The sequence below is a fragment of the Schistocerca nitens genome, chromosome 1, assembly GCF_023898315.1.
Source record: "Schistocerca nitens isolate TAMUIC-IGC-003100 chromosome 1, iqSchNite1.1, whole genome shotgun sequence".
In the NCBI taxonomy this organism is placed as follows: domain Eukaryota; kingdom Metazoa; phylum Arthropoda; class Insecta; order Orthoptera; family Acrididae; genus Schistocerca; species Schistocerca nitens.
The window spans coordinates 185950630-185972616 of NC_064614.1; the positions used below are offsets into that span (position 1 = coordinate 185950630).

At 40.3% G+C, this 21987-nt stretch overlaps 1 protein-coding gene across 1 annotated transcript in view; it reads right to left on the bottom strand.

Annotated features, from left to right (window-relative positions):
* The window catches only part of LOC126244935 (tectonin beta-propeller repeat-containing protein), a 211524-nt gene that overhangs the window by 52651 nt on the left and 136886 nt on the right, over positions 1–21987 (bottom strand). Inside the window, exons 11-13 of the mRNA XM_049948276.1 lie at positions 19675–19840; positions 6110–6213; positions 1699–1841 (exon numbers count right to left, since the gene is read on the bottom strand). Coding sequence (XP_049804233.1) covers positions 1699–1841; positions 6110–6213; positions 19675–19840 — 413 coding nt within the window. The remainder of the gene's footprint in view (positions 1–1698; positions 1842–6109; positions 6214–19674; positions 19841–21987) is intronic.

Below are 21987 nucleotides of genomic sequence, written 5' to 3' on the forward strand. Positions count from 1 at the left end.
ACCCAAAATAATGAAAAGTGTGAGGTCATCCACATGAATTCCAAAAGGAATCCATTAAACTTTGGTTACATGATAAATCAGTCATATCTAAAGGCTGTAAATTCAACTAAATACCTAGGAATTACAATTATGAACAACTTATATTGGAAGGAACATACAGAAAATGTTGTGGGGAAGGCCAACCAAAAACAGCATTTTTCTGGTAAGACACTTAAAAAATGTAACAGATCTATTAAGGAGACTGCCTACACTACAATTGTCCATCCTCTTTTAGAATACTGCTACACCGTGTGGGATCCTTACCAGATACCCTTATTTTCAATATCTGCAAGTTGCAGAGCACTACATGTACAAGACATTCTCTCTGAAGTATTGGCAAATTTTATTACAAATGGCCTCTGCTACATTCCCTTGGTTTTTACTAAGTGAAGAAGTGCTTGAGCTGGCAGAAGATTAGAATTGGAATCTTTCTTGGTCTCAGCATACAGATCTTTTTGGCCATTTATTTATTAAACTTTTTTTCTCTCTGGTGATACATGACAATTCCTGATCCATGATGCAAGGTTACCAAAGTAATTTATATAAAATTCTCTGTGAGAAGACTGAAGCTCTTTACATGAGCTACTCCTCCGCATTACAACAGGTAAGTTTAGCTATGAATACTATAGTTGTATGGCATTACAGACAGCACCGAATATGACACATAGTGTATGGCAAATTCGTTCAAACCCGCAGGAAATGAATTGCGCTTTTATAACTTTCTAACTTGATATTAAACCTGAGTTTTTTCTTGCTCAACACTTAAAATTTTTTTTCCTCCCTCAACCAGTCACTCCTCTGTTTCTCAATTCTGCTAACAATTCTTAACATTTTACACAGTTAACTCTTTGAAAATCACAACATACTTACTCAACTTTAGCATTTTGTGTATTTCAACTTTAAATAAAATACATGCTTAGTTCTTTTGACTTCAGCAGACTATACTTGATACAATGAATTTGTCTAAGTCAGAATAGTACCATTCCACAACTCCTTAAATGATTTTTAAGTGCTGTTCAATCCTTGAAGGCATAACTTCTTCCATTTTTTCCTGCAGAAACATATTCTATTTTACAGAACCATTCTTTACTCTCAATTTATAGTCCTGCTCAAGATGCACGAAAACTATGCCTCTTTCAGCTGAAGGCATATTGTAATGTCTGATCGCTCACTCAAGCTGAAATGACTGGAAGTTTTCAAATTTGCAAGTCTGAATTTCACTGTCATCTGATAAGACTCTAGGGAACTATGCAGTCTACATAGCTGGAGACCCACACACCTAGGAAAATCCAAGACAGCTGAGATTCAGTAAGTATCTGGGCCATTCACTAACAACTGTTTTACGTCAACATGTGTCTCACAATGAGGCTGATATTTTCTTAAACAGAGGTTTCTATCATTCTCATGATTCATGCAACTGAACCAATTCCTTGTTCTCTAAAATACACAATATTCCACAATCATACCCAGCAGTAGTCACTGAAACTTCGCTAGAGCTTACAAGGACAGAGGAATGGAAGTGTTGATCTGCACTGTGAATGCTGAATGTCTTATACATTTGACATCTTATACATGTGAATAATGAAGGAGATAACTACTCACAGTGAATTCCAATATTATTTCTGTGAACATAGTGCACAATGGTTCAAATGCACTAACCTGTCTGCTTTGTCATGCACACATCCTGTCACAATGAGTTCTGAACCTGGGCAAAAACCATTGTGTAGCTGTGCTTCATACGGCAAACCTCGTCCAGTAATATCGATTTCTTGCACATAGAAATCATCCTTTTGCTGGGCTGCCTAAAATTATACAATATAAAATCACTTTCCAAATATAAGCATGGTCTTTTTACTTTATAAATCAAATTCTGTGTTTAGGTAATAGGTGAAATTTATATTTCTAACCTCTGTATGTGACTGTTAATTAGTATCGTGCTATCAAGCAATAATAGATCCATGGAATGTGTATCACAATAAAACATAAATAAATACAGGGTGATTATAATTAAAGTTAAACTTTCAAAACACTGTAGAAATGACGCCACTGGTCAGAATGATGTCAAATTGCAACAGAATATTATCAGAGAATGGGGAAAATGTATGGCAGAAGAAAAAAAAAAGTGTGAAAATTGATCAATATATGGCATTGTATTGTGTCAGAATACATAAATGAAAACACCTGTCATGCACACAACCAACTGAAGTTGGTATAAACATGCCAGGTACAAGGCGGCTTCTCCTCCTTTCGCGTCTGTGACGTCAGCACGACTGTCTCAATACAGGGTTGCGCTCTGCTTGTAAAGCTGTGTTACAAGAATGATGACTGTGTACACATCACTCTGCAGAAGTTCCAGACACTGAAGGGTTTGAAAAGGCTTTGGCCTGATGACTGCCTTGGGTCTGTAGAAAATGATCCGGAAATTCAAAAAGATGGGTTCTTTTGGTGTGCAACCTGGTAGAAGGAGGAAACTAATTGATTCAATGTCAGTGGAAGCAGTGACCACAGCAATGCAGGAGGAGACAAGTGGTGGTGTGCAAACATGTAGTGCATGGAGAATTGCCCACACATTGGACATACCCGTGAGCACAGTGCATAAAATGCTACAAAACATCCTTCTTTGCTGTCCATTCAAAATTACCCATATGCACGAGTTGCTTCCTGTTGACATGCCAGCAAGACAGACCTTTGCTTTAGAATTTCTCACATCGATGTGGACAATGATTGGTTGTGGAAGATTTTGTGGACAGACAAAGCCCACTTCCATCTGACAGAATATGTCAATACACAGAATTACCAAATACGGGCAACAGAAAATCCACACTAAAATCAAGCAGTAACACTTCATCCTGAAAAGGTCACTGTGTGGTGGTGGTTTATGGTATCATTTATCATAGGGTCATATTTTTTCGAAGAGACAGGGGCTTCCAGCCCTGTTACCTGTACCATCACTGGTAAGCGCTATCAGTGTCTTTTGCGCAACCACATCATTCCAGCTCTTCAACAGTGTGGATGTATGGATGGGATCATTTTTATGCAAGATGCCACACCTCTGCACATTGCAAATCCAGTTAAGATGCTGGTGAAGCGCCATTTTGGAAATGCTAGAATTATCAGCTGCCATTTCCCTACAGCCTGGCCGTTCCAATCACCTGATCTTAGTCCGTGTGACTTCTGGCTGTAGGGCTATCTGAAAGATATTGTGTTCAGTGTCCCCACTGCAAACTTCGCTGCATTGAAGCCACGCATTGGGCAACACATTCTGAACATGAATCTGGAAACACTTCAACCCATTGTGGAACATGGCGTTTCTCAACTTCAACTTGTTGCAGAAAATGTTGGACAGCGTACTGAACCTGTCACACGGAAAGTAATAATCCGATTTGAATTTGATTGACATTTTTTATGCAGTTTGTGGCCTCAGGGCAGTTAAAAACCAATGTGATGGATGCTTTTGACACGGTTTTTGGCCACAGGACAATTAAAAATTCATGTGAGTGATGCTTTTTATGCAGTTTTTGGCCTCAGGACAATTAAAAGCCAATTTTTCCCATCTGATGTGATACGACCTTGCATTGGTGGATGGGCTTATGTAACTAACAGTATCACATTGAGTAGTACAGTTTGTTTAGTGTCAAACATACACCTTAGGCATTGTTGTATGTTTCATTTCTCATTTGTAGTTGACCACTATTAAAATATGATGCTTACAGTGTAATCTATTGCTACATTTTGTAACTATTTATTTTTCTTCTGCCGTACGTTTCTCCCTTCTCTGATAATATTCCGTTGTAATTTGACATCATTCTGACCAATGGTGTTATTTCTACAGCAGCTTGAAAGTTTAATTTCAACTGTATATTGATGTCAAAAATAAACTTCAGTGAAATCTCCACTTCCCAGACAAGAGTAGGAGAAAATGGACTGAAAAAAAAAGACAAATGCTTAGAGAAGTGAATATTTCATTTGTACAAATATATGGTGTTCTGCAGCTACAAAGTGTATGAAACACATTGTAATGGTAGTCCACCAGAGCTGTTTTGATACTTATTTTTTATTTATTGCTTCTGGTTTTAGGCAAGGCTACATTCAAGTGTTATGCTATAAGAACGTAAATGTATTTTATACTCAGATATATGGCACTAGTCAAGGAATGTATATTTGGTTATAAGGGATCTAGGAGGAAGAAACTACAACAAGATGTGACAAAATCAAACAATGTAAAATTCATGTTTGAATATCAACAATATAAGGAAATGGATAGGTTGCTACTCACCACAAAGATGACACACTAAGTGGCAGACAGTCACAACAAAAAGACCATTAAACACTTAGCTTTTGGACAAAACCTTCTCCTGAAAAGAAAACACACATATATTCATCTACACAAGAACGCACACGACTGCCATCTCTGCCAGCTGAAACTGGAATCCAACTGTCACATGGAATGAAAGCAGCAGTCTGGAGGGGGTGGGGCGGGGATGAGATAGCAGGGTATGGATAAAGGGAGAGAAGAGTACTGTCTGATTGGAGTCTGCAGTGAGTAGAGGGAGGCATGACAAACTGCCCCGCCAGGTACAGCTGCGGGAGGCTGTGGGACAGGGAGTCAGGGAGAGGGGGGCGGGGGTGCTTCTCTCCGCCTACCCATACCCTGCTATCCCTTCCCCTTCCCTGCCCTCCTCCAGATTGCTGCTTTTTCATGACAGTTTTATTCTGGTCCAAGCTGCTGGAGGTGGCAGTCATGTGTGCTTGCTAGTGTTGGGAATAAATGGTCATCCTTAGAGTGAGTGGCAATCTATAATTTTCCTAATATTCTTTCATATCAAATGCGTTTATTTTTGCCTTTTTCCCTTGTATTTGTGCACTAGCTAAGGATCAGCCCCATCCATCTAATCACTGTTTATAGCTTCCGACTATGCAACTTCCATTTTTTTTTTATTTCCTAAACATTAAGTTTTTTTACTTATACACAGCACTAATTAAACACTACTGGAGACTCCTGCACAAGATGCGATTCAGCATCACATATGTGGCTGTTGTAATCAGAGATCAGCTTACATTAGATAAGCTTTGCACAACAGTGCGTGAAACCAAGTCTTTGAAGACTGCAATTCATCACTGCGACTGGGTGATCGCAGTCAATAATAGAACAACATGACTAAGTGTTATATGTCAGTGCAATGGTTAGCATGTTAACTTGTCATGCTGAAGGTCACAGGTTCAAATCTCATCAGATGTTGTGAAATTATTTTATTTCTAAATCTAATCAAAAGAGTCTGATTATCATTTTTATTCAATTAACTGGTCTAAATGTATTTTTTTATTTCTAATGCTTTACCACATCATTTTTTTCATCACATTGACTTTTATTTGCTTTTTTTTCCATCTGGAATCTTCCTATGTCATCTATACCTGCAACCGAATGTCAACAAGGACTGCTCATCAGTTGGTAACATGGCAGCTCAAGTAGCCTGTGAGAGGACAGTTTCAGGTAATCAGTGATACCAAGAAATTACAGTCTGCTTTTAGCACTGAAACTCAACTTTTTTCTGTCTTGAATTTGCTCGTAGAGACTAACTGTAATAGCTGTGAACTAAGTGATCATGAGTTTAGTTGTGCCTCAGTTTGTTAACCACCACTTTCCCAAATACATTTCACATCACAGGGTTGTGGTTGGTTTTGGATATGAGTTTAAATTCAGGGCTTGGTCATTTAAAATCAGCTGTCAACAGAACACCTCACATTTTCAACAAACCTTGCAGCAACGACCTCCAACATTGATAAGTGTTACACATTAACAGCATTTGTAAAGTGACTTCTTGTGTTCGTGTTTTACCTGTAACCAAGAGGTGGCCAGTGGCTAACGTGGCAACACCATAGTGGCAAGTGACAGATGTCAGCTACCAAGTAATTTTAAATGGACTATGCCATTTCTAAAAATTAAATTCTCTCTCTCGTTACAGACAAGGAGACAGACATTTATTAGTAACTGCAAGGAGAATTATGTAATGATGAAAATGATAATAAAGAATATAATGAAATGACTTACACTTAACAGTATATTACAAACCTCTAAATTAATTGGATCAAAAACAAATATATCACCAAGCCCTGTTATTGCCCATATTGACCCTGGACTTGGTGCACCATGGACTCCATTTGCTTGACAGCACACTGAAACAGACACAACAAAACATACAAAAATTTTGCATTTTTTCCCCTTCAAAACGCATTCAGAATGAATACTATAAGGGGCAAAAGAGGTAAGAACTCCAAATATAAAGTCTCTGCAATGATGCTTTGCTTAAACTACTTTCTTTTAGGTAGTTAAATAAGTTTTTACAGTTTCCCAGTTTTAGTCTACAGTTCACAACCAATAAATTGTGGTCTGAGTACACATCTTAGTCCACACCTTCCTATGGTGTAACTTAAAATTTGAAATCTGGTAAGACAGAGATTCTGGAAACAGATTTTATATTATAAGACATTTCCAGGGGCAAACGTGGTCACTGACCACAATTTATTGGTCATGAACTGACAATTTAAACTAAAAAAGTTGCAAAAAGGTAGGAAATTAAGGATATGAAACCTAAATAAGTTGAAAGAGCGAAAGGTGTTAGAGTTTCAGAGAGAGTATTAGGCTAAGATTGATTGGAACAGGGGAAAGAAATACAGTAGAAGACGAATGGTTAGCTTTGAGAGACAAGATAGTGAAGGCAGTGGAGTATCAAATACGTGTAAAGAAAAGGCCTTGTAGAAATCCTTAGATATCACAGGGCATACTGAATTTAATTAATGAATGGAAAAAAACGTAAAAATGCAGCAAATGAAGCAGGCAGATGGGAATACAAACATCTGAAAAATGAGACTAACAGGGACTGCAAAATGACCAAGCAGGAATGGCTAGAGGACAAATACAAGGATTTAGAAGCATATGTCACTACAGGAAAGATAGATACCACCTACAGGAAAATTAAAGAGGCCTTTCAAGAAAAAAGAAGCAGCTATATGAAGATCAAGAGCTCAGATGGAAAATCAGTACCAAACAAAGAAAGGAAAGCTGAGAGGTAGAAAGAGTATGTACATGTTCTACACAAGGGAGATGATGGCAGTATTACAGAAAGGAAAGAGGACAGAGATGAAGATGAGGTGGGACATAATGCAAGAAGAATCTGACAGAGCACTGATGATGAAACAAGGCCACTGGAGAAGACTACACTCTGTCAGATCTACTGATGGCCATGACAAAAATACTCCATTTGGTGTGCAAGATATATGAGACAGGCGAAATACCCTCAGACCTGGAGAATAATGTAATAATTCCAGTTCCACAGAAAGCAGGTGCTGACAGGTGTGAACGTTACCGAATTCTGAAACACATGAGGCAGTACTAACCCTACAACATATCTTAGAAGATAGGTTACTGAAGGGCAAACCCACATGTACAGCATCTTTAGACTTAGAGAAGTTTTTGATAATGTTGACTGGAATACAATTTTTGAAGTTCTGAAGGTAACAGGGGTAAAATAAAGGGAGTGAAATGCAATTTACAACTTTGCACATAATCCAGACGGTAGTTGTAAGATTCGATGGGCATGAAAGGGAAGCAGTGGTTAAGGTGGCAATAAGACAGGATTGTAGCAGATCCCTGATATCGTTTAATCTGTACAGCAAAACTAAAGAAAAATTTGGAGTAGGAACTGAAGTTCAGGGACAGGAAATAAAAATGTTGAGGTTTTCTGATGACATTGTAATTCTGTCAGAGACAGCAAAGGACTTGGAAGAGCCGTTGAATAGAGTTAACAGTATCTTGAAAGGAGGATATAAGGTGATCATCATCAAAAGCAAAATGAGGATAATGGAATGTAGTCAAAGTAAAGCAGGTGGTGCTGAAGGAATTAGATTAGGGAATGAGACACTTAAAGTAGTAAATGAGTTTTGCTATTTGTCCAGCAAAATAACTGACAATGAGGGCAAAGCAGAGAGGATATGAAATACTGATTGGTAATGACAAGAAAAGTATTTCTGAAGAAGAGAACTTTGTTAACATCGAATATAAATTTAAGCATCAGGGCGTCTTTTCTGTAGGTATTTGTCCATAGTGTAACCATGTACGGAAGTGAAATACAAATGGTAAACAGTTTAGACAAGGATAGAATAGAGTCTTTTGAAAAGTAGTACTACTGAAGAACACTGAAAATTAGATGGGCAGATTGCATAACTAATGAGGAGGTACTGAATATAATTGGTGAGACAAGAAATTTGTGGCACAACTTGACTAAAAGAAGGGATAGGTTGACAGGACACATTCCACGATGCCAAGGGATCACCAATTTTGTACTGGATGGGAGCGTGTGGAGTGACAAGAGTGGGTGAGGGGGGAGAACAAAATTGTAGAGGGAGATCAAGAGATGTCTACTGTAAGCAGATTCAGAAGAATGTAGTTTGCAATAGTTATTTGGAGGTGAAGGGGCTTGCACAGGATAGAGGGATACAGTAGCATGGAGAGCTGCATCAAACCATTCTTCAGATTGAAGACCACAACAACAACAATTAAATAAGTGGATATACCATTTTTGAAATGAACATTACAAGTAACAAATTTAAGTAAGAGAACTGAATACTCTACAATAAAACTGCTCATGAAAACAGATTTTAGAAAAAACCTAGCCGATGTGGATGATGGAAACTATTTATATGTTGTAATGTATATTCCTCATTGGCAATCATTGTGAGGTAGAATGAAAGATTCTGGAGTAGCATCAGAATCAGTCTGCATTGCTCAATTCTTGTTACTGTGTTACACAGCATAGCTTTAGCAGGTTTTGGAGTGGTGGTTCTTTGTATCCAATCATTCTTACTGAAAGCTTAGTACCATGTTGACACAGAAGAGAGAATTGTGGTAGCACATTAAGTGGTAAATAACACAAGTTGTGTGCCATGTAGCCCTCCTTTTCATCATCAGCAACATTATCAGTGATGCATCTGGAGTAGGTAGTGACAGAAGGCTGTATAGGGCAAGTTCTATAGAGTGAGACACAATAGGAATGTGATACACCAAGTAGATGTAATATCGAAGTTTTGCAAAAGGAGTAAAATTAAATTGTATCTGGAAAATTGATTACAGTTCACACAAAAGCATATGGCAACCACAGACAGGTATTCTGCAGACCCTCTATTTGTGTACTTCTGGGATGCAATCTGCATGCTGTAAAAACAGTGGACAAAGAGCAATGAAATAAAAGGCAGCTAAAGCAGTGTAGTTTTTACCTGCAGCACCAAGAATTAGCTGAAAATGCTGCTGTAAGTATTAGCAGGATCCACAGAAGACTGCAGAGAAACAAGGGCACAACATCTTGACTAGCAGAAAACCATTTACCTGAATAAACCTGATGAAACTGGTGTTACACACTGCCAATATCCACCATAAAGTACAAGTTTTTATGCCTACTGGCTATGTAGATTACAAAAAGATTGAAAGAATGTATGATGGGATAAAATAAATGGTTCAGATCATTAAGGGAGGTAGTACTGGAATTTAATAGTAGGAAAAGGAAGAGAAGATAATATAGTATTAGAACATGGATGGAGGGGGGGGGGGGGGGGGACACAAAAGAGGGGAAAGCCACTGGCAGACTTCTGCATACAGCACTGTCTACTCACTGCTAACATTTGGTTTAGGAACACTGAAAGAATTTTGTATACATAAAGAGATCTGGAGATACTGGAAGATTTCAGAGAGATAATGGTAACCACACTTTATGCTACAAGACATGCCCAGAGGTTGATGTCAACTCTGACCATAATTTATTGGTTAAGACCTGGAGTTTAAAACAAAAAAAAAAAAAAAAAAAAAAAAATGTAGAAAGGAAGGAAATTAAAGTGATGAGACATATATATAAATTGAAAGAATCGATAGTTGTTGAGAGGGGCAGCATTAAGCAATGACTGACTGAAACAGGGGAAAGAAATACAATACAAACTGATTGGGTAGCTTTGAGAGATGGAATATGAAGGCAGCAGAGGATCAAATTCATAAAAGAACAGAAGCAGTACAAATACTTGGATAATATATGAGATATTGAATTTAACTGTCAAAAGGAGAAAATAAAAAATGCAATAAATAAAGCAGGGAAAAGGCAATACAAACAGTGGAAAGTCCAGGATGAAGTAACAACAATATGGAAATGACAGATTGCTACTCACCATGTAAAGGACATGTTGAGTCACAGATAGCCACAATGAAAAAGACTGCTAAAACATTTAAGCTTTCAGACAAAGTCCTTCTTGTGAAGTATAAAACATGAACACAAATAAAACAATGGCAACTCCAGGTGGGAATATCAACAATGTAGGAAAAGACGATTTCTACTTACCGTAAGGAAGACATGTCACATTGTAGACAGGCACAATTAAAAGACACTGACATAAAGCTTTTGTCCACAGCCTTCATCAGTAAAAGAGAGACACACACAGCATTCACACACACAAGCAAGCACACCTCATGCACACACGACTGCCAACTCAGCATCTCGAGCTGGACTGCAACTGTAAGTGGGATGAAAACAGCAATCTGGAGGGGGCGGGGAAGGAGAAGGGATAATAGTATATGGGTGGGAAGAAGAACAAACACTGTCTTGCACATTGTGCAGGGGCTAGACTGCCAACAGTCGCAGCATCAGGAGGTTGTGGAGCAGGGAGTTGGGGAGAAAAAGGAGCAAAAAAGGAGAACAGCATGGAAAGACGGGTGGCTGTATTCCCAGAGGGCTGCAAATAAACAGGGTGAGAGATGAGAATGGGGAGGAGATGACAGGACAGAGAGGGTAGAAACTGTTGGGTGGAGGTTGTGGGGACAGTATGTTACCATAGGATGAGGCCAGGATAATTACGGGATAGGAGAATGTGTTGTGAGAATAACTCCCACCTCTGCAATTCAGAAAAGCTAGTGGTGGAGAGAAGGATCCAAGTATCCAGATGGCTCGGGTAGTGAACGAGCCATTGAAATCAAGTGTGTTCTGTTCAGCTGCATGTTGTGCCACAGGGTGGTCTACTTTGCTCCAGTCCACAGTTTAGATGACATGGCTGCTTTCACAGGTGACCATGTCCCTGATGGGATAGGATGAACTTGTGACGGACTGGAGTAGGAAGTGCTGGGTGGGTGGATTGGGCAGGTTTTGCTCCTGGGTCTTCCACAGGGATAGGCCCCTTGTGACAAGGGGTTGGGATGGGGAGTGGCATAGGGTTGGACTAGGATGTTGTTTAGATTCATCAGATGACAGATCAGCACTTAAGGAAGGGTGGGAAGTATCGCAGGTAGATCTCACTCATTTCAGAGCATGATGACAGATAATCAAAGCAATAGTGAAAGATGTGGTCCAATTGTTCCAGTCTGGGCTGGTCCTGGGTGACAGAGGAGTCACTCATTTGTGGCTGGTTGTTGTTGTTGTTGTGGTGGTGGTGGTGGTGGTGGTGGTGGTGTGAGGATTGGAAGTGTGTGGAGAAATGGCATGGGAGATGTGTTTGCGGACAAAGTCTGGGGGATAGTTCCTGTCTGCGAGGGCCTCGGTGAGACTCTCAGCATACTGACCAAGGGAGTCTTTGTCTCTGCAGATATGCTTCCCCGGGGGGGCCAGGCTGTATGGGAGGGACTTTTTGGTGTGGAAGGGATGAAAGCTGTCAAAATGTAGGTACTGTTGGTGGTTGGTGCATTTAACGTGGACAGAGGTATGTATGGGGGTCATCAGAGAGGAGGAGGTCCAAATTTAGGAAGGGGGCACACTGGGTTGAGGAGGACCAAGTGAAGTGGATGGGAGAGAAAGTGTTGAAGTTGTGGAGGAACAAATATAGGCTGTCTTGACTCTGAGTCCAGATCATGAAGATATCATCGATGAACCTGAACCATACAAGGGGATTGGTGGTTTGGAAGGCTAGGAAGGTCTCCTCTAGATGGCCCATAAAAAGTTGGCATAAGAGGGTGCTACAATGGACCCATGACTGTGCCATGGATTTGTTTATATACTTTCCCTTCAAATGAGAATTAGTTTTGGGTTAGGATAAAGTTAGTAAGGTGTATGAGGAATGAGGTAGTGGGTTTGGAGTCTGAACGATGTTGGAAAAGGTAGTGTTCACTAGTGGTAAGATCATGGGTATGAGAAATGTTGGTGTATAGGGAGGTGGTGTCAACAATGATGAGTAGGGATCCAGCAGGTAAAGGGGTAGGGATGGTGGAGAGTCAGTGGAGAGAGTGGTTGGTGTCTTTGATGTGGGAGGCTACATTACTGCCTGAAATTCTTTCTGTGGGGGCACAATAACAAGCCACAATGCACAAAACATAAACTTTGTGACCACACAGATTGTTGACGCAGCTTCTAACGCCACAGATTCTGTCCTCCGTTAGTTAAAATTATATTTATTCCTATGCATCAGACTTCATCCCTCATCCTAACACACTTTAGCATTTTGTTTCCCACATCTGTCCATGTCACATGAACTTTTTATCCTCAACCTAACCCATTCCCCATCCCTCTTCCCTCTCTCTTCGCTTATCGCAAAACACACACACACACACACACACACACACACACACACACACACACACACACACACACACACACACACATCATTGTTCATTGTTACTTTTCACCTACATTATTGTACATTTTTACCATATTTGTGCGTATTTTTATGTGGTTTCACATATTTTTGCATATTTTTACATATCTGTGCACATGTTTGTGTATAAGTGCATCTTTGTGTGTGTCCTTGTGTATTTTTTATGCATCTTTATGCATAATTTTCCTTATCCAGCTCCTCTCACAACCAACACCTATTTTGTCCATTTCTGCATCATTCATGTTTCATTTACACCACTCCTGTCACAGTTGACCCTAGGTCCATCTTTCTGCACAGTTCTGAAAAGTATCCCTTCCCTGGCTAAAATTCAGTCCCACATCCTGTTTCTTAAATGCTGCCTAAACCATGGAATCCCTCCAAACGGCCTAACTAAGGATTTCTTTCTCTGGATCTCAGCCCTCCTTTCACAATGATTTACACCTTTTCAGATTCCACAAATCCATGGCCCTCACAAACCTGCTATTGGAAAAACACATCTCCATGGCAGAGCAAGGCAGAACCACCTCTGCTCCCTCCACAAGATACTACTACTGCTCTGCAATCCATACTCCATATATCACATACCTGAAATTGAATCACTTACTCTCCAGAACCTAGAGGAGCATCCAGACACCACCTACATAAGTTATCCACTGTGCTGACATCCTACCGTCACCTCAGAGCACCATTATCCAACCCCCATTGTACCAACTGTATTCAAAGTGTTCCTCCTCATTTACCCCTCACAACAGCTAAACCTTGCCTAGCTGACCTTTTCAACTTGCTACATCCCCCAAAACTCTCCACTAAATCCAGAGACAAAAACCTTCCTGTAACACTGTTGTTAACCTTTCCACCAAAACCCTCAGTCCTATCCAAAGGCATCACCTTTAGCCCTACACCCAGATTTAACCATGTTGGACTTGTCAACGACCTACTCTCCTTCTCCCAATCCCTGCAAGCACTTCTTTGCCACCAGTCCCTCCAACCAAATCCACCCTAATTCCAATATTGAACAGCCTCTTCCAGTTCAAACCACCATCCAATTATGATCCCCCCTCTGACCCAACTATCCGCTGGTTACCTTCTAGGAATTCCTTACCGTCAACTTAGCTTCACCATCCTTCCCCAGGTTCCTCCCTCAGAACACAAACCTTTCAGTAGAAGAAATAATAGCCATACACAACCTCAAAACAAAGCCTGACTTAATCATCCTACCTGCAGACAAAAGTTCCATCACTGTTATGAATCGCAGTGATTACCTGGCAGAAGGCATCTGCCAGTTATCTGACTGCTCCACCTACAAACTCTGCCAGAGTGATCCCACCCCACAATTCCAAAACAAACTCCAATCCCTGCTTAAAGCCTTAGATCTTTCCCAGAACATCTCCACCAAATCCATTTCACTCCTCACCCCTATGACACCCCACACACCCACCTTCTACATGCTCCTCAAAAGTCACAAACCCAACAATCCTGGACACCCAATTGTGGCTAGTTATTGTGCACCCACTGAAAGAATTTTGGCCCTCATTAACCAACACCACCAATCAACTGCCCATAATCTTGCCTCCCACGTCGAAGACATCAGCCACTTCCTTTGTCGGTTTTCCACCTTTACCCCCTGGACCCCTGCTCATCACTGCTGACGCCACCCCCTATACACCAACATCCCTCATGCCCATGGTTTTCTGCTTCATGTGGTCCTCTCAACCCAGTGTGCCACCTTTTAGATGCTGATCTCCTACTCTCTGATGGCTTCATCCACATCTCTGTCCACATTAAACGCACCAACCACCAGCTGTGCCTACATTTTGATAGCTTTCATCCCTTTCACACCAAAAAATCCATCCCGTACAGCCTGGATACTTAGGGATGTTGCATCTGCAGTGATAAAACCTCCCTTGCTCAGTAAGCTGAAAGTTTCAACAAGGCCTTCACAAACAGGCACTATCCCCCATACCTAGTCTGCAAACAGATCTCCCGTGTCATTTCCCCTCATACCCCTAATCCTCCCACCACACCCAAGAACCAGTCACAAAGGAGTGTCTCCTTCATCACCCAGTACCAACCCGAACTGGAACAACTAAATCACATCCTTCACCAGGGCTTTGATTACCTCTCATCAAGCCTTGAAATGAGTGACATCCTACCCAAGATACTTCCCACCCCTCAAAGTGCTGTTCCATCACCCACCCAACCTACACAACACCCTAGTACATCCATAAGCAAAAATCATCCACCCAACCTACACAACACCCTAGTACATCCATAAGCAAAAATCATCCACCCAACCTGCACAACACCCTAGTACATCCATAAGCAACTATCTGTGGGATGCCCAAGTGCAAAACCTGCCCAATTCACCCACTTAGCACTTCCTACTCCTGTCATAGGTTTATCCTACCCCTCAGGGGCCGGACCACCAGTGAAAACAGTCATGTCATTCACCAGCTCTGTTGCAATCATTGCACAGGTTTTTATATTGGTATGGCTACCAACCAGCGGTCCGCAAGGATGAACGGCCACTGCCAAACTGTGGCTAAGACCACCCTTTGGCACAAATTGCAACTGAACATTACACACACCTGATTTCAATGGTGCTTCACTACCCAAGCCATCTGGATCCTTCCCTCCACCACCAACTTTCCTGAACTGCACAGGTGGGAGGCATTCTTACAACACATTCACCACTACCATAATTATCCCAGACTCAAATTATGTAACATACTGCCCCCTCTGTCCTATCATCTCCTCCCCATACTCATCTCCTACCTTGTTTATTTGCAGTCCTCTGCCACAATGCATCCACCTGTCTTTCCCCACAATCTCCTTTTTTGCTACTTTTTTCACCACCTCCACACCCCACAACCTCCTAATGCTGTGTTTGTTGGCAGTCTAGTCCCTGCACACTCCACCAGACAGTGTTTGTCTCTCTCTCTGCCCATCCATACACTACTATCCCTTACCCTTCCCTGTCCCCTACAGACTGCTGTTTGCATCCCACGTTAGTTGCATTACAGTCCAAGTTGCTAGAGTTGGCAGTCACGTGTGTGTCTGTGTGTGTGAGGTGTGTTTACTTGTGTGTGTGAATGGTATGTGTCTCTCTTACTGATGAAGGCCGTGGCCAAAAGATTTATATAAGTGTCTTTTAATTGTGCCTGTCAGCAACTTGACGTGTCTTCTTTACGGTAAGTAGCTATCTGTCTTTTCCTATATTGCTGATAAAACATACACACATTCACACAAGGAACATCTGTGTTTTCGATTTTGGGAAGACTTTGTCTAAATGATTGTTTTTGCAGTCTTTTTCATTGTGACTCTTATAAACCTGATGTCTTTTTGTTGTGTCCATCTGCAACTTAGTGTGTCATCTTTACAGTTAAGTAGAAATCTATCTTTTCCTTATTTTGTTGATATTTCAACCTGGAGTTTCCATTGTTAGAAATCTTTATAAAAAAGAGAAGCAGCTGTATGCATATCATGGGATCAGACTGCAAACCAACACTAGGCAAAGAAGGGTAAGGAAGAAGTCCAAGTAAAAATCTGAAAAGTGAATTATAATTCTAGGAGAATAAATAAAAACTTTGAGATTTCCTACTGACGCTGTAATTCTGTGATGACAGAAAAATCCTAAGAAGTTCAGATGAACAGTGTCTTGAAAAAGAGGGTGCAAGATGAATATCAACAAAGGTACAACAATAAAAATAGGTGGTGCTGAGGGAATGATATAGGAAATTAATGACTAAAAGTAGACATGTTACGCTATATGTGCAGCTATATAACTGACAATAGGCAAAGCAGTGGATATAAAATGCAGCCTGCGAATATCAAATGAAGTTACCTGAAAAAGAGAAATTTATTAACACTGAGTATAAATTCTAATGTTAGGAAGCCTTTCTGAAGGTATGTGTCTGCATTGTAGCCTTTTATGGAAATAAAGTATGGACTATTAACAATTAAGACATGACAAGAATAGAAGCTTTTGAAATGCTTAAGGTTAGAGGTCTGGATTGGATAAATAATGAAAAGATACTGAATCAAACTGGGGAAAAATGGTATTTATGGCACAGTTTGACTAAAAGAAGGGATTGGATGTTATGACACATACTAGCACTCTTGTAAGAAAGGATATTGCAAAGATATGGCTTAGCCACAGCCTGAGGGACTGTTTCCAGAACAAATTTTCACTCTAGAGCATGTTTTTGACTGATATGAAACTTCCTGGCAGATTAAAACTGTGTGCCAGACCAGGACTTAGCTACCCAAGCATGACTCAAGATCTGTTCACACAAATTTACTTCTGCCAGGACCATATCTCCCAAACTTCACAGAAGTTTTCCTGTGTGACAACAGATCTTGAGTCTTGCTTGGGTAGCTCAGTTGTTAGGGCATTTGCCCGCGAAAGGCAAAGTACCCGGGTTCAAGTCCTGGTACAGCACACAGCTTTAATCTGCCACCAAGTTTCATATCAGTGCACACTCCACTGCAAAATGAAGTTTCATTCTGGAAATAATCCCCCATGCCGTGGCTAAGCCATGTCCCCATTACATATTTTCTTCCAGGAGTGCTATTCCTGTGAGTTATATGCAGGAAAACTTCTGATAGTCTGCCATCTCACATTAAGTGCACAACTGATAACACTCTGGTCCTTGTGCTACCTTTCATTCTTAATCTGCTGTATGACATTTTGTGTAACCTAGCCAGCGTAACTGCAGATCTACACACATTTACTAGAACTGTCGCTAGCATGTTATGTGATTTTATGTCACACCTTTATAACTTCTATGAAGTTTGGAGGATAAGACATGACATACTAGCAGAATTAAAGCTGCTTAGTTCAGTAAGTTCAGCATTTGTCCATGAGAGGTAAAAGTCCCGGGTTTAAATCCCAGTCTGGCATATGGTTTTAATCTGCCAGGAACTTTCACACACTATGTCATTTCATCCTGTGAATCCATCTTCAGATATTACTTTTCTTACAGCAGCAACACATATTTTTGAACAGTTTTTTTAAATAAAAGTAGGAACATAAACTAATTCCTGAAAGACAGAAAATGGTACATGTTCACACTGTAATAAAATAAGTGCATGAGGATAGCTCCACAGGATCCAAAATAGCACAATGTGTGATTTAAATAAAGTTATTTAGTGAATGTAGGTGGTATGAATATACTAGCTGACAAACAAACCTGGCATTGCCTAGGTATTCATTTTGCCAATTTTCTAAAAAAAAACTTTGTTTGTACTGAAGTATTAAAAAAATTTCATGTCCATGTACTAGTGAAAACACTTTTGATATTATGAAAAAGTCATTTAAAAACATATGCACAATGTACAAATGTATAAGCACAGTATCCAAATTAAGAAACATGAGCCCAGACAGTTTCTGTATGCTGGGTGCAGCTGCTTCACTTATCTATAATGCAATTTTGTAAACATCCCTACAGCAATGGCCCTTCATAGCTTCATAGATGGATGTCGTTTTTGCCTACAGACATTTGCGTTTAGCAGTTGAAAGTTCTCAAAAAGTGCTGCCAGGTATCAGGAATTTCCTTAAGTTGACTTGACTGTAGTAGTACCTTAGTAATAAAGAATAAATGTATTAAAAATTCCTGCATGATGCAGCATTTTTTTCCCCATACCTCAGTGTTTATGATGTCATATCTCTGGAACTACTTTTTGTACAATGATATATTTGTGCAGGTACATTTAGCAGCATATGTGGAGTCTGTCCGCAAAATATGTTGTGAATAGATCATCGCAAAGACGTAATAAATTTAAATTTCATGCATGATGCGGCAGTTTTGCACACATCTCAGTGTTTATGACATCGTGTCTCCTGATCTTGGTGTCATACAATGGTATAATTTTGTAGGTACATTCAGCAGTATATGTGAATACTGTCTGCAAAATGATCTGTGAATAGTGTTACTAGAAAAGAAGTAATAAATTTAACTGTCATGCACAATGTGCCAATTTTCCATTCATCTCAGTGTTTACGACATCGTATTTCCTGAACTGTGTGTCTACCATGGCATACTTTTTACATGCGTTTAGCATCATATGTGGATACTGCCTGCAAAATTTACTGAGGATACAGTTACTGTCACAGATGAAATATATTTAAATGTCATGCATGATGTGGCAGTTTTTCATGCAGCTCATTGTTTATGATGTCTTATCTCCTGAACTATGATAGGTAGGCAGTTCTTACCCCCAAAGCAATTGTTTGACAGTAAGGAATACGTTTACCAAGTTTGGTTGAAATTGTTCCAGTGGTTTATGAAGAGATGTGGAAAACACACACACACACACACACACATTTTTATAATATATATGGAAACTCTTTAAAAATCTAACAATAATGGAAATTCCTGAATGGAAATATGCATAACTCACTACAGCATACCCATGTGAGGTGCATAGAAGCATGTAACAGAAAGCATTATTCACTATAGCTTTCAAGCTCTAAGTACAAACACAGTCACATATTCCCAAACATAACCTTCCACAATCATGGTGAGATGTACTTTTAACAGAAAAAAGAGCACGAACTGTAAAGCTACAGTGAATACTGCTTTCTGTTATATGGTATGTTTCTGTGCGCCAAGCATTGGTCTGCAGTAGATTCCTTTTAAATCCTACTGATCTGAATGAGTTTACTTTAAGCATACTAGTTTTCTCTCTGACAAATTGTAATGTACATCTCCTCAATAATAAATTAAAGACTGGCGATAAAAATTTGTAGATTGCAAGCCTGCACACTGAATGGCATGTACAAAAAGAAAAAAGAACAAAAGAAACAAGTAAAATGCGTGACACATCTACCAGTCTAGTGAATAATCAGAACTAGCCACAATCTGCTTTCAGAAAATCATTATTTCCTTGGCAGTGTCAGTTATTTGGACACCATATAGTTAATTATCAAATGTCTGTACATGAAACCAGTAACCCTGAAACATAACTGAACAGAAATGAAATTATGCCTACACAAGATTCAATGCTACTTTAACTTCTCACCATATGTTAGATTTGCCATCCAGTCCTCCATGTCGGTATCACCACAGAACTGCAGTTTGACAACGGCTAAGCTTTTGGTTAAACCAGGAGTGTGTATCACTATTCGTGGTTGAGCAGGCTCACTGCAGCATGCTATGCATGTTATCTCTGATAAGCTGAACTGTATCTGCAAACAAAGATTTACAAAAGTTCAGTGTCATTCCTCTTACTTACACAACTGAAAAATTATTATTACGAACAATAGAGATTTATTATATAGATTAAAATCTCCCTAATCAACTGTAACAGTATTTACCATTTGCAAGATACAAGATATTCAGAAAAAATAAGTATTCACCTTACCATACTTCTTAAACTTGAATGCAGCTTAATACAGAAACCTCAAGACAGATTAAAACTATTCCCCAGACTAGGCATCAACTTGGAATTTTGTCACTAATCTCTCAATAATTTAGGAGTAAAGGAGACCAGTCACCAACAGTAGAAGCGTTGAGTTGTAGACAGGCACACAAAAAAGAATGAAAACTTTGCTAGCTTTTAGACAGAGCCTTTAATGAGCTAGAGTACATACACATGCTGGCTGAACACACAATGCCAGGATGGGAGCACAGCGGTTTGATAGGGTTGAGGGTTTGTGTTTGGTGGGGTGGGTTATCTTTGCAACACATCCTTTACTCCTGTAATCCTCCTGGTCTCAATCTCTGCCCACTAACTACACCCACATTCTCAACTGAAGTCTCTCGTTCTTCGGTCCTGTCACCTCCTCCCAATACACACCTCAATGTCATGATCTTTATATGCTGCACACTCACTGGCTCTGGTGCCTGTGTGTCACAGTCCTATATTCTGCACCCACTCCACTGCCTCCTCCTCCCCCCCCCCCCCTCCTCCTCTGCTCCTGCACACCTGCTGCCCTCCGAGCCACCAGTTACCCATCCCCTATCCCTTCTCCTGCTTCCTGGCTCCTTCTCCCTATACCCACTCCACCTGACACAGCCCCTCACCACAGTCCATCTGCCAAACTGCAATCCCAGCACCAGTGTTCAGACATCTCAACGTAGCTGCATAGGTGTGTGTGTGCGTGGGTGGGTGGGTGGTTTGGGGTAAGGGGCACATGCACCTGTTGTGTGTGCATCAGTGGGGAGGGGGAGTGCAGTTTAGCTCGTTAAAGGACTTGTCCAAAAGCTAGCAAAGTTTGCATTCTTTTTTGTGAGGCTGTTGACAACTCAACACTTATTATTACATTTTGCTAGAACTTTTCTTACCATACATATCTCTTAATGATATTTTCCAACTCTGAGAATATTCTGGTCTTACAAATTACATCCATAATTCAGAACAACCTTGTCCTCCTCGAACCAGGTGCATGATTATGCAAGGTGTTTAAAAAAAGTGTTACATATTACTACAGGAGGTAGTATTGGTGAAAACTAGCTATATGTCGGGAAACCAATACCTGTTGAGATACGGGCCATTTTATTTGTGCTGAGTAATGTAAAGTATCTGGTGTTGTAGGGAGGATTCAGAAGAGACAGCCCAATAAATTACCACAATATGCACATGTAAGCAGATGCAGATCCTCTAGCAGTCTGGAGGTGAGTCATGAGGATCGCTTTAGTATCAATGTATGTGCTGGAAATGTTGGTGACAAAAGGCTCTATACTCTACTAAAAAGATTAACAGGTGCAAAGAATCACTGATTTATGTGTGATGAATTACCACCACTACTGGAGAATATTACCCTTGCAGAAAGCTGACTGTGATTTGTGCACAATGGGGCACCATCCCGTTTTCTACAGACTGTGTGACAACACTCACCACAATGTTTCATGGGTGAGGAGGTCTGGTAGCATGGTCTTCCTGTTCACCAGAACTGAAACTTCCAGTTTTGACCAACATTGCCTCCTGTGGGAACAGGACACACTTTTTTTTAATGCCCTGTATCTCTCTTTTCACTCAATAGTTTCATATTAAATTTCATAAAATGACTGTGAATGCTGAAGGAGAAAGATCTTCTCCTGTGAGCTGTAAAAACTGTCACTTGTGGTTGTTTCACCCATTCAGATGGGGCTGCTTCCATTGTTTTCTGTCAAATCATCAGCTGCTTGCTTCTATGTGCATTCATCTGGACAAGGGCTGTTCCCTTGCACTTGATATTCTCCATGGACATGGGACTGATGTGTGCTAGAACACTGATTTGAGTTCTTGTTGGACTTCACCTCACCGGACAGAACTGAACAGAACAGAACTGAATACACAATCACATGTGCTTCAGATAAAAAGGAGTCACATTCTGGAGGAGCTGGGGTTCAA